At 44.1% G+C, this 13292-nt stretch overlaps 1 protein-coding gene across 1 annotated transcript in view; it reads right to left on the bottom strand.

Annotated features, from left to right (window-relative positions):
* Pex26 (peroxisomal biogenesis factor 26) overlaps positions 1-4455 on the bottom strand; it is a 12327-nt gene extending 7872 nt beyond the window's left edge. The window contains exons 1-4 of the mRNA XM_004633425.2: positions 4288-4455; positions 3932-4184; positions 3032-3172; positions 2115-2425 (exon numbers count right to left, since the gene is read on the bottom strand). Coding sequence (XP_004633482.1) covers positions 2115-2425; positions 3032-3172; positions 3932-4161 — 682 coding nt within the window. The 5' untranslated portion in view covers positions 4162-4184; positions 4288-4455. The remainder of the gene's footprint in view (positions 1-2114; positions 2426-3031; positions 3173-3931; positions 4185-4287) is intronic.
* Between the last annotated feature and the right edge of the window lie 8837 nt (positions 4456-13292).

Here is a 13292-nt window from a genome sequence, read left to right as displayed (position 1 = left end):
GGCAAGCCTCCTGCCTCAGCCTCCTGAGTTCTGGGATTACAGGTGTGCATCACCAGGCCTGACCTAGCAAATACTTATGATGGAGGTGAATTTAAAAAGCAGAATCTGGGGCCCGGGGAGATAGCTCAGTAGAACAAGTGCAAGGGCCTGAGTTCAATCCCCAGTTCAGCCAAAAATAAATAAGTAAATAAAAAGCAGAATCTGTCCAAAGTAAAGGAAAAAAAAAAAGGTAAAGAAATCAGGACTATTTGGCTTTTCCACAAAATTTTAAGATGTCTGTAAATGGTTAGTTAATAATATTCTCTTACACTCATTTTTCTAAATAAAACTTATTATCAATTTCTTAGTGTACTATAAACTGTAATTTTGTGCTTCTAAATATTAATAACAGATGGTTTTAAAAGAAAATTAGTTTTTTAAAAAAAGGAAAATTAGGATAAAAGGTAAATAGTTTGCTTTTTTTTTTTTTTTTTTTAATGTATTTGGTACAGGGTCTCACTACACAGCTCAGACTCATAGTGATCCTCCTGTTTTCATCCTCCTGCAGCACTGGGATTATAAGCATGCGCCACCACAGGCCAGCGCAGCACATAGTGCTGGAGATCAAACCCCAGTCCCCACACTTGCCTAAACAGGCGCTTAGTCTGCTGAGCTATCTCACTGGCCCAATAGTTTACAATTTTGATTCTACCTTTATGACCACTGAACTGGGAGATTTCTCTGTATATTTTATACATCCTGTCTTCTAACTAGTAGTTTATAAGCCACAGGTCATCCATAGTTAAATAGGGATAATCAACCAGGCATGGTGGTGCACACCTGTAATCCCCGGACTCAGGAGGCAAAGGCAGGAGGATTGCTGTGAGTTTGAGGCCAGCCTGGCCTACACAGTGAGTTCAAAGTCAGCCTAAACTACACAGTGAGTTTGTCTTTGAAAAGGGGAGGGGGATATAATCAAAGAGAAAATGAAGTGATGTATATCTGTGAAAATAATTTGAAAGCTTGGGCTGGGGAGATAGCTCAGTAGAATAAGTGCTTGCCTGGCAAGCTCAAGGGCCTGAGTTCAATCCCCGGTTCTGCCAAAAAAAATTTTTAAAAATAATTTGAAAGCTTTAAAAAAGTACCATGTGGGTTGTTAATATTATTTTGGTTTCCAATGACCATAAATAGGTGACACAGGCCGTTACTCTGTGACCTTTGCTACAGGGCAAGAAGACCAACTGTTGCTTTTGACACAAACATTCACAGAAGACCCCATGCACACTTTTCAACTGTTTTTATGGCAGAGGTACTGAATGAAGAACATGTAACCATTCCACAGAAAGATGGTGAGAGTAGCGTGGGCTGCATCATGCCTTCAAGCCTGAGATCACTGTGCTGGCATGAATTTTCTTCACTTTAATTCATGGGTACTTGGCACATGCTGGTTTGACAGAAATAAACATCCTTTTCTCTAATAGCTAAAAAATAGATAATACTCCTTGTAACAGAACACTACCCACACCCACCTCTGTGCAGAAACCTTTTTTTTTTTTTTGTGCAGTACTATGATCAAACTCAGGACCTTGCACTTGCCAGGCAGGTGCTTATGCTGCTGAGCTATATCCCCGGCCCATAGGAACTTCTTAAATGACACCAGCAGTCACTGAGTAAAACTGCAGGCTACTTGGCAGGTGAGCCTCAGCTGGAGCCAATCAAAAGCCCTAGTTAAGAAGGCAGACAGGACACTGGGCACCAGCAAGGGAACTGAAGATAAGTAAATTTCACTTCCTAAGGCAAGTTATCAGGTAACTGTTAGTTTCTTGGCTAACCCAAAGCATGTCCCAGTGGGCCCTGCACTGGGACCAGCATGGTGCCAGCAACAGATCTAAAAGTAAGGTGACATTCAGGAGACAAGAGTCAGGGCTTGGAAACCTGGCAACACCTTCCCAACAGGGCTTCTCCTTCTGCTGCCAACTTCAGAAGGTCTGGCCCAGCTCTGTTAAGCCACCCAACAGGTATCCTAATCTATGACAAAACAGCTGGTCATACAAAGAACTGCATCACATGCTCAGGAAAGTCTTGGAAGACCCAGGTGCATGGAAGACCCACACCTCCACTCCACAGTGTCCTACCTCCTTGGTTCACCTTCGGCACCTCCTGGCAGCCCGAGAGGTCCTGTTTCTGTTCCGTGCTGTTCTGCTGTTGCCTTGCTGTATGAACGGCCTGGAGCACTTCCAGCCGTCGCTCCACACCAAAGGCTGTGGAGTTCACCACCAGCTCCTCTGCCTCTGACAAGTGGCCCAGAGGTAGCAGGACGCGCTGCAGGTGGAGCTCAGCCAACACTCCATATTCGGGAAGGCCTTGGTTGCCTGGGTTTTGGAGCCAGGCACTGGCCACCTCCAGCATGGCTCCAGGCTCTTGCATCTTGCTGTACAAAAGAATGCTGTATCCCAAATAATCCAAACCCCCAAAAAAGAAGAGTCAGGGCTCCACAGGTCACTCATTTCTTATGTTTACCACACCTTTCCTATCCACCCCCCTACCCCATCCTGTGTCCTCCAACCCTGCCCTATGGAATGGCGACGCCATTAACAATCAGGGACTTTTAGCCAAGTGTGGTGGCACACACCTGTAATCCTAATACTTGGGAGGCTGAGGCAGGATGGTCTTTGCAAGCTTGAAGGCCAGCCTGGACTTAGTTAGCTTGAGGCCCAGCCTGAGCTACATAGCAAGACCCTGACTGAAAATTTTAAAAAGGAGAAGAGAAAAAAATTAGGAATGCCTAAGGAGTAGCAGCACTTTTGGCTCTGTCCACTTGTCACCCACTCATTATTCCATATCCCCTCTTCTTTTTTTCTCTGTCCTACTCCTAAATTCCTTCTTCTTTATCCTCTATTGCTATGGTCTGAGATCTGAAAAAAGGATGACAACTAGCTTTGGAGGAAAATAGTAGGGAAAAGGAAAGAAGAACCATCCGCCCCTGACTCAGGAGAGGACAAGAAAATTCTTTCGTTCCTGCACCAACCCAGTACCAGCAACAAGGACCTACCACAGCTCCAGGACTTTAGGGGGCAGCTTTTCAGGGACTTGGTAATACTGAAGCACCCAGGAGAGGACTTCTTGCCACCGATCCATTTCTGCGAGGGCCTGGATCCCCACAACACACAAGGAACACTTCGCCTCCAAGGAGCTGTTGTGGGGGAAAGACAACCTCGGGTTTAGAGGTGGTTCCCTCAGTGTTTACTTCTCCCTTTTCCCTGAGACTGTTCTCCACCTCCTAACTCAGCAGCTACCAGTTCTAAAGATTGGTCTCTCAGTCACCCCTTCCCTCCAGGCCCCAAGCCGCCTAGAACCGAACGGGCTTCTGCACAGGTGAAATCCAACTGGAATGAACAGAAAGGGTAATCCTGAGTGGAAAAGGACAACACTCAACACAGGCACATTAGTCAAAGCAGAGAACTTAGTGAAGAAATGGGCTTGGAGCAAGTTTTCTGGCTGCGTTTAAGTACAGGAGCTCACCGCTGGCCTTTTAGCATTACAAAGCAAGGTCCCTCCGGTCACCTAAAAACACAACCTGGGCTCCTGCTGGTTTCTCTGGGATCAGCTATGACTTCCCTGGTGTGGCTTTACCCCAGCTTTACAAGCCACACAAAAATACCTCCAACTGCCAGAGCCAGCATTAGAAAGAGCAACGTGGGACCAAGATTTCCTCTAGGGTAATTCTCGAATCCACCCTTCAAGGGCACCACCGCACCGCCGCTCCTACCTGGACCGACCCCCAGGCCCCAAGAGCAGTCCGGGCTAGGGTGGGGAAATCTAGGGAAAGACTCCCGTCCCTTCCGAACCTGCTCGCTGTTCAGCACTTAGCACAACCTGGCAGGGGCAGAAATCCCGCGACCCCGAGTCCCTCCCCCAAAGCACCGGGAAAGGCGCAGAGTCCAGCTCGTACGTGGCGGCGGGCTCCCCGGCCAGGGCGTCGCGGGCCAGGCTCCGGCAGGCGCGCTCGCAGGTCTCCAGCGCGCCGGGGAAGTCGCGGTGCACCACCAGCAGGTCGGCCGCCTCCTCCAGCAGGTGCAGCGCCGGGGGCGCCGCCGGGGCCGTGCGCGCCGGCTCGCTGCTGCGCAGGGGCCCCGCGAGCCCCTTCAGCGGGCCCGCGGAGATTGCGGCGTCGGTCTTCATGGCTCCAGACGTCCCGCACCGGCCTGGGAGAGGAGAGATCTCACACCCTGCCCACGACCCTCCCCGAGGCCGATTCCCGGAGAAGGAAAAGGAGGGCAAAGGTTAGATTCGCCAATAGCCTGTCACCTGAGAACGGTCTATAGGTCGGACTCGCGGGATTTCTGATCCGTAGAGGACCTCACGTTGGTTTCCCCGGCCCACGGCAGGCAACAGAACCACGTTCGTTCCAAGAGCCGCTTTCCCGGTTCCTTTTGCATCCCAAACCCTGAACATGGGCGCCGCCATCTTGGATACCCTCCGTGCCCCGCAGCAGGCTACGCTATTGCGTGGGACCCTGGGAGTTGTAGTTCTTAGAGCTCGGCTCCGCCACACTCTAGGAGCAGAGTTCAGAGCTCAGACTACAACCCCCAGCATTCCATGCGCCAGAAACTGTCATCAGACGAGGAGGGGGGTATTGATCTGTCAGCCTTGAGGTCGAAATATAGTGATAAACGGACACTTTAACGAGACTTCCGTTGAAATTTCAGTAATGGAGGTGGATCTCCTTGCATGCTTCTAATTCTGAGCTTCTGCAGGAGTGTCAGTTAAGAATCAGAAGGGAAAACTAGGCAGGGCACTGAAAGGAGACGTAAGCGCCTGCCACGTTTGCGGAGTGTGTTCTGCCGGACCATATTTGTATAGTGCTTAAAGGGCGTGACACTGCTAAGAGCTTTGTGTGCAACCCTAACTCGGTTCTTCCTGTTACCTGATTTTACAGGCAAGGAGGTTGAGGCTTATTTAAATAATAGGAGCTTATTTAAATAATTTCCCGAAAGTCACACTACTAGTAAAAGACCAAATCAGTCATACCAACATTCTTGGCTCAAACGCAAGTATTATTTAAACACTATTGTGTTCAGCGGGACGAAATTTAAGTCTATGTTTTGTATTCAAGGGATGCACGATCATCACACAAGAAAGAAAAGTTTTCTTTGAACCTTTATATAAAATAAGGATATTGTAATCAGGTATAGTGGAGTACACCTGTGATCCCACTGGTTGGGAGGCTGAAGCAGGAGGATCATTGCTAGTTTAAGGCCAGCCTGGAATTAAACTAGCAATGAGAATTCAAGATCAGCCTGAACTACATAGCAAGATTCTGTCTTTTTTTTTTTTTTTTAAAGGATATTATGGAAAAGTCATTCACAAAAAGCAATTTACAATTAAATATTAGGACCAGATCAACTTTTGATAAATTGCAGCTGTATAATTTTATGTGGATCTGTAAATTACACATATATTCTATATTTCCCTCAGGCTGTGTTAAGACCCCCCTCATTTACTCTAGGGTCTGTTGGTTTATAGTTTCTCCCCAGCTTTCTGCCCTCTGAGCTCTCAAAAGCATCCTTAGAATCACTGATCCCTTAGAAAGGCAGAATACAGCTAGTGCCTGCTCGCACCATGTGTCCCCTTCCCTTGTCACCAGCTTCACACCTCACCACATTCCAGGTCTCCAGCTCTCTACAGAAAGTCCTCACAAAAAGCTGAGGCAGAAACATTAAGTCCATGAGGCTGAGGAAAAGAAGCATGGATCCTGCAGCCATCTAAGGTGGCAAAGCCAGGGCTTTACTTATTCCACAAATAGTTGTCAAATACCTCCAAAGTGTAGGCACTGTTCTCTGCCCTAAGGCTCCTGCAGGGTGTTATGGGTCACTTAGCCTAGGAACCAGACCAGCCAGATAGAAATTTGAATAGAGCCTTTATTTACTGAGTTCAGGTCTGTCAGCCATTTCTCACGCAGGAGAAGGCTGATCAGCCCCAAACGTAGGTATCAGGGGGGTATTTATAACAGAAATCACATCCAGTTTGGTAAGCAAATTTGTTATCTAGCACAGGACAACAGAAACTACATTTATTTGACACAGTTGTAAACTTTATAACTAAAAGGTCTTTTACAGCTTAGTGATAAGTGTATATTTTTATAAGATATATCTTAAGCTGACTAGGTTATAGGAGATGGTTGGGGAGGGAGTTTGTGTTAGTTTGTTGTCTTGACAAGAAACAGTTATTTATTGTTGAACAGCCTTGAGCCAAGAGGGAGAAAATATTTTTTAGAGTAGATAACAGGAAGCACAAGGGTTTTCTTCTGATTTTCCACAGTTAAGGCACAAAACTCTATTAACCCTTTACATTCCCCCTTGGTTTTTGTCTGGGAATCAAATCTTTGATTTATTTAAACCTTATAACATGAATTGTCTGGGGGTGTGAGAGGCTTATTGTTAGATCTCAATACTATTAATTTTATCGTCTGAATTTTTTGTTGTATATTATAGTCAAACAGTTTATTATATAAGGTCCGATGAGCAGGACCAGAAGAAATATGATCATGGGCCCAATCAGAGCAGTTATCAGATTATTTATCTAGGGGGATATTGAAAATAACCCCCAGTTATTACCTTAACAGATATCTTGGGCTAACTCTTTTAGTATGTTTATTTGATTTTGTATCTGATGGCTGTTATCTGATAGATTAAAACAGCACATTTAAAAAAATTTTTTTATATCCTTGATGGTGAAACAATAGTAAATAATCTATGGCAGCCCGATTGTCTAATATAGCTTGTCTATTTTTTAAAATTTTTTTTTTGTATTGAGTAGGGCTATGGCCGTTGAAGTGACATTAAGAGCTTTGGCCACATTATAATCTAATTGTTTTATATGTTTTTTGTTATTTTATCAAAGTATAGGTTTTTAACAACATTGAGTATCATAGCATATAGGCTTTTGTATCAGACAGGAAAGTGACTTAATCATTATCATAGTCAGGAGGAAGAGGGATGTTAGAAACTTTTTTTTTCTTGTGGGGTGATGATGTTTTTGAATGGTATACCATTAAATCATCTTGAAACAGAAGAATTATATTCAGCTTGTTTAAACAACAGGAGACTCTATTTAGATAAGTTGGGATATAGTTAAAAGTATGTCTATTGTATGTGAAAAACCATCTAGTGGGTAATAAGATATTATCATTTATATATGGCTATTTTATAAGACTAGAACAATTTAGAAATCTTGACAATCTGTGACAGCTTTTTTTAGTATAGTTTATAAATTGTACACAAGTTTTATTTAAAGTAACTACAGTCTTTGGGGTAACAAAATGTAAAGCATCAGGTGGTACATCATGTGAGACAGGTCCCCAGTTAGCCAAGTCATAATATGGGGCAGGTTTAGAAATGTGTTTTTAAAAGGTTAAACTTTTATTTTTTTTTATTAATTAATTTATTTTTTTTTAACATTTATTTATTGTGTGTGTGTGGCCAGCTCAGCCCACCAGGGGGCGCGGCCGAGCTTGTTCCAAGTAGGTGCTTTAGACCACTGAGCCATCTCTCCAGCCCCTAAAAGGTTAAATTTTTAATATCTTTTATAGGCTTGTATACTGGTCTTAGGCATGAACTCAGCACATATTGAAGATGTAAGGTTTGTTTTAAGCAGAAAGTTGACAAATTAAGAGTATTTGTCATCTTTACCCACATGTTATCATGGGAATTAATTATAGACAGCAGGTATGGCTGACAGCACATGAAACTTAGGTATTATATAATGTATAATAAGAACTGAAAAGAGAGTTAGGCCAGGCCTGTATCTTGGCCTACTAACTTGACCTTGAGCGGATTGGGGTCTTTTTGATTGACCATCTTGTTGAGTTGTCGTACACTGTAGCCAGCTTAATGTGGGTGTGATGAATCTAGTGTCTCTTTTTAGTTATCTTGACGGAGGTGGGCGTGCTCAGGATGACAGGATAAGGTCTTATCTAGTGAGGTCCCAATGTGGATGGATCTCACTTTTTTATGCTACCTTATGCTACCTTATGCTACCAATGTGGATGGATCTCACTTTTTTTAGTGTTTTCCAGGAGACCTACATCTAGCCAGGGTTTGCAGCCAGTGGACTGTCAAGTTGTTTTGGTCTTGAATGTTGACAGCGGAAGAGGGAATGTGTAGCCTGTAGAGTAGACTGTAGAGCCTGTAAGGACTTAACAAGTTTTTGATTAAAAATGGATGTCAGGATTTTTTTTCCCAGTTTGGGGATTAAGGGAGGTGTCCAACCATATATAGATTTAAAGGAAGTGATCCTGTGTATATAGGAAGTATAGCGGGCTTGTAATAAAGCAAAAGGAAGGAGACTCACCCAGTTTTTGCCAGTCTCTAACCCTAGTTTTGAAATGGTTTTTTTAGAGTCTGATTTATTTTTTTAATCTGACCTGAACTCTGAGGCCTATATGTACAATGTAGTTTTTATTTTAATTTTAGGGCCTGGGACAGACTTTTGGTAACCTGGGCTATAAAAGCCAGACCATTGTTGGACCCCATAGTAATGGGTAGGCCAAATCTGGGAATAATCTCTGTCAATAACTTTTTTGTCACTGGCAGAGCTGACTTGGATCAGATGGCATAGGCCTCTGTCCATCCAGTAAAGGCACCCACTAAAACAAAGAGGTAGCGATATCTTCCCTTTTTTGGACCCATTTTAGTGAAATCAATTTTTTAGTGTTTGCCAGGAGACCTACATCTAGCACGCTGTCTAGGTTTAGAAATAATCTTGCTGGGGCTTACCTGGGCGCAGTGGAGACACCTTTGGCTGGTTTCTTTAGTCATTTGACTTAGTTTAGGTATAAAATAGGATTTTCGTAACAGTTTAGCCAATTTATTTTTTTCCCAAGTGAGTCCCTTGTTGTATCTGTTGAATGAGCTCTTGGCCTAGTGCCTCAGGAAGGAGAATCCTGCTGTCTGGCAGCATCTGCCAGCCATCCTGTGTTGGCGTGGTTTTTAAGCTTTTAGCCAACAAAAGATCTGCATCAGAGTAAGTGGGCTGATCTAGCACTCTGGGTGGCAGGACAGGCAAGAGTGCGTCGAGTGGCCCCACTGGTTTTTGTGTCACTTTTTTGGCTGTGGCATCTGCCAGAGCATTTTTTTTTGGGGGGGGGCCCTCTAGAGAGTTTACCTTTTGATGTCTCTGGCAGTGGATAACTGCTACCTTTTTGGGGAGCCACACGGCTGTAAGCAAGTCTAGGATCTCTTGGGCATTTTTAATCTTGTGTCCACCTGTGGTTAATAGACCTCGTTTTTTATAAATAGCTCCATGTACATGAAGGGTAGCAGAAGCATACCTGCTGCCAGTGTAGATGTTCACCTGTGTATTTTGTCCCCAGCAGAGGGCCTGGGTTAAGGCAATGAGCTCTGCCTGTTGGGCAGATGTCCCATGTCCCAAGGCTTGGGCCCAGATCACTTGGTCTTTTGTGACCACTGCTGTCCCAGTATAACGTACCCCATTCAGGACAAAACTGTTTTCATTGATGTACAAGGTAGCATCAGGATCGTCCATAGGAATGTCTGTGAGGTCCTCTCTCAGGCTTGTTTTTGTATTAAGCACCTCAAGACAGTTATGGAGTGGTGCCTCAGGGTCATTATCTGGTAACAAGGTGGCTGGGTTTAAGACTGTAGTGGACAAGAACTTAATATGGGCTGGGTCTAAGAGCAAAGCTTGATGTTGTATAATCCGTGCATTTGAGAGCCATCCGTCAGGAGGGTTTTTAAGAAGGCTCTCAACCACATGAGAAGCCATGATTTGGAGCTCCTGGCCAAAAGTGAGCTTAGTAGCTTTTTCTTGTCAAAATATCAGTGGCGGCTATGGCTCACAGGCAATTTGGCCAACCTGCCACAGTGGGGTTTAGTCTCTTAGACAAGTAGGCTATAGGTCTTTTCTAGGGCCCCAAAGTATTGGGTTAGGACCCCGTTAGTGATGTTTTTTCTTTCATGTACATGAAGCTGGAATGGTTTTGTCAGATCAGGCAAAAACCAGGGCAGGAGCCAAAACAAGGGCCTTTTTTAGAGCCTTAAAAATAAATCTTGTTTAGATTTACTCTTAACAGAGTTTTTCTTTTTGAACCCCACTGGTGCTGGCATATAGAGGCTGGGCAATTTTAGTAAATCTTATGAGATCATAAGATCTAGAGCCTGCAATATCTAAGGAGTCCCAGAAATTTTTTTACCTATCATTTGGTGGTAGGGACAGGGATTTTTTAATGTAGCTTTAATCTGTTTATTAGACAGAGTTTGTTGTCCTTCCTGTAGCCTATAGCCCCAATGTGTTACCTGAGCTGGGAAAGCTGAGCCTTTTTGGCAGAGACCCTGTAGCCCATTTTATCTAGTTCTCGCAGTAGGTCCTCAGTTGTTTTTTATATAAGTCATAGGTGTTAGAAGCCAACAGTACGCTATCAATGTATTGCAACACAGTTACTTGGGGATGTTCTCCTAGAAATTTAGCAAGTCTCTGCTCAGTGCCTCATCAAACAGGGTTGGTGAATTTTTATAGCCCTGAGGTAATCTGGTCCAGGTCAACTGGCTATTTTTTTCCATCTGGGGGTCCACCCATTTAAAAGCAAAGATGGATTGACTTACCAGAGCCAATGGGATCGTGAAGAAAGCATCCTGTAAGTCTAGGACTGTGTAGAAGACTCAGTCTGGGGGCAGCAGATTCAGAAGTATATATGGGTTGGGCACTGTGGGGTGGATAGTTTCCACTCTACAGTTTACTTCCTGTAAGTCCTGGACTGGTCTGTAGTCTGTAGTTTTGGGCTTTTGAACTGGCAACAGTGGTGTATTTTAAGCAGACTTTTAGGGTATCAGGATGTCTTCCTTGTAATAGGCACACTGTTTTTTTTTTTTTTTAAGAGGCATTTATTTATTTATTTATTTATTATTTACTTTTTCTTTTTCTTTCTTTTTTTTTTTTTTTTTTTGGACCTTTTTCTTAACCTTGGAGTCCTTTTCCCCATGGCAATCAGAACTTTTGTCATCCTTTTATTTAACTCTCTAGGGTCTTCCCTGTTATTAAAAACTCGTTGAGCTATCTCTACCAGCTCTGTCAGTGTTTTTTTAAAACATCTTTTAATCTCCTGTAATTTTTTTTTTTTTAATGTCTGGGGCCGACTGAGAAACAAAGGCAATATTTATAGTGCGGCGGTTCTCAGGGGTTTTAGGATCTATCGGTGTATATATCCGATAGGCCTCTTGGAGGTGCTCTAAGAACACCACCAGAGACTCATCTGGTCTCTGACTGACCTCCATAACTTTAGACAAATTAGGCTTTCTAGCCGCCGCCCTGATTGCCCCTAAAAGAAGCTGGCGATACTGATTGAGAGCCTCCTTACCTCTATGGGAATTAGAATCCTAGTTAGGACAAGTCAAAGGGAAGGATTCCTCCATTTGTACAGGATCTGAAGCCAATTGGCCATCTGGGCCCAAAATTAATTTTCATCCACACCCTTGGATTTGCTCCCGCTCTTTAGATGTAAAGAGGGTCTGTAAAAGCTGTTGGCAATCATCCCAAGTGGGCTGATGGGTGTAGAAAGCAGATTCTAGAAGAGATACAAGCCCTTGAGGGTTTTGAGAGAAAGAGGGGTTCTGTTTTTTTTAGTTATATAAATCACTAGTCGAGAAGGGGTCATAAACCATGAAAGAGTGGTCATCTCCACTCAATTGTTTATGGAGAGGAAGTATTGGGGCTGGTGCTGTGGTGGGAAAAAGTTCAGGGTCAGATGGCAGGGGCTGAGAAAAGGGTAGTCCCCTATGGGTGTGTGGTGGACTCAGTGGAGTGGGGGTGTCAGGGCTAGCTGAAGGGTTAAGAGAGGGATGGTACAGTTTAGGGTAAGGAAGGGGAATCAGGGATTCAGATGTCGGGGGCAGCACAGGCGGCCTTTTAGGACCCTGACGATCCTTTTCTGGAGCGGCAGTCAGCATCACCATACCAGAGGTGCGTTGGCGTGATGCCCAGGCAACAGGTTTTTATCCACTTTGGAGGGTCCTGGAATAAATCTATTTATGTTGGAATATATGGGACTTGATCAGGATGTCCTGGCTTTTCAAATATGACCTTGCGGACCTGATAAGCAAGAAAGATATTAAAAGAGCCCTCTGGAGGCCATATGGACTCTGATAGGTGGGGCCACTCCAGTTCGCACAAAGTGCAGACAGTCCCCGGGGAGACAAGGTCTCCGTAGTCAACAGCTCGCCCTCGGAATTCCTGGAAATGATCAAGAATACATTGCAAAGGCGACACAGAAGCAGAAGCAGACTGACCCATGGTTATCAGACAGACAAATGACAATTGGCCGAAACACACAAAAACGAAACAGAAACAGACCTGAGACTCCAATCTGTCGTCACAGAAAGGAGTCGAGTCCGGAGGCTATCACGGCGGCCAGCACCTCTTAGGACTCTCAGAGGGGGGCGCCCCGACGGAACAGACACAGATGTCTTACCAGCAAGATCTTTCAGATGGCTCGGTCTAGTCAGTCCAAAAGATAGGATTTATGAGTTTTTGGAGACCGTCCCAGGGCCAGAAAGTTCCCCCAGGGAAACGGTTTCCAAAGACTCTGGTTTCTATGATGGATCCCCAGTAAAGGGGATCCTGGATGAGCCCCCCAAATGTTATGGACAAATGTCAACTCTGCATAGGAACCAGATCAGCCAGATAGAAATTTGAATAGAGCCTTTATTTACTGAGCTCACATCCGTCAGCCACTTTCCACACGAAGGCTGATCGGCCCCAAACGTAGGTAGCAGGGGGGTATTTATAACAGAAATCACATCCAGTTTGGTAAGCAAACTTGTTATCTAGTACAGAACAACAGAAACTACATTTATTTGACACAGCTGTAAACTTTATAACTAAAAGGTCTTTTACAGCTTAGTGTTAAGTGTATATTTTTATAAGATGTATCTTAAGCTGACTAGGTTATAGGAGATGGCTGGGGAGGGAGTTTGTGTTAGCTTGCTGCCTTGACAAGAAACAGTTATTTGTTGTTGAACAGCCTTGAACCGAGGAGGAGAATTTATTTCTTAGAGTAGATAACAGGAAGCACAAGGGTTTTTTTTCTGATTTTCCACAGTTAAGTAAAAAAAACTCTGTTAACCCTTTACAAGTGAACAAAAGAGACGCTAAATGTCTGCTTTTGTGAGCTTTGTCATAGTGGAAGGAAATAGACAATAAATAATAAGCTGAAACCTTTAAGTAAATTCTTGGAATATTAAAAGAAAAAGAAGAAAATAAACAAGAAGCTGAGACAGCTGAGGGCATAGCTCACTGGA

Source organism: Octodon degus, unplaced genomic scaffold, assembly GCF_000260255.1.
Source record: "Octodon degus isolate 3935 unplaced genomic scaffold, OctDeg1.0 scaffold00054, whole genome shotgun sequence".
In the NCBI taxonomy this organism is placed as follows: Eukaryota; Metazoa; Chordata; class Mammalia; order Rodentia; family Octodontidae; genus Octodon; species Octodon degus.
The sequence above is the reverse complement of the archived record's forward strand: the minus strand, read 5'-3'. Positions and strand labels throughout refer to the sequence as shown.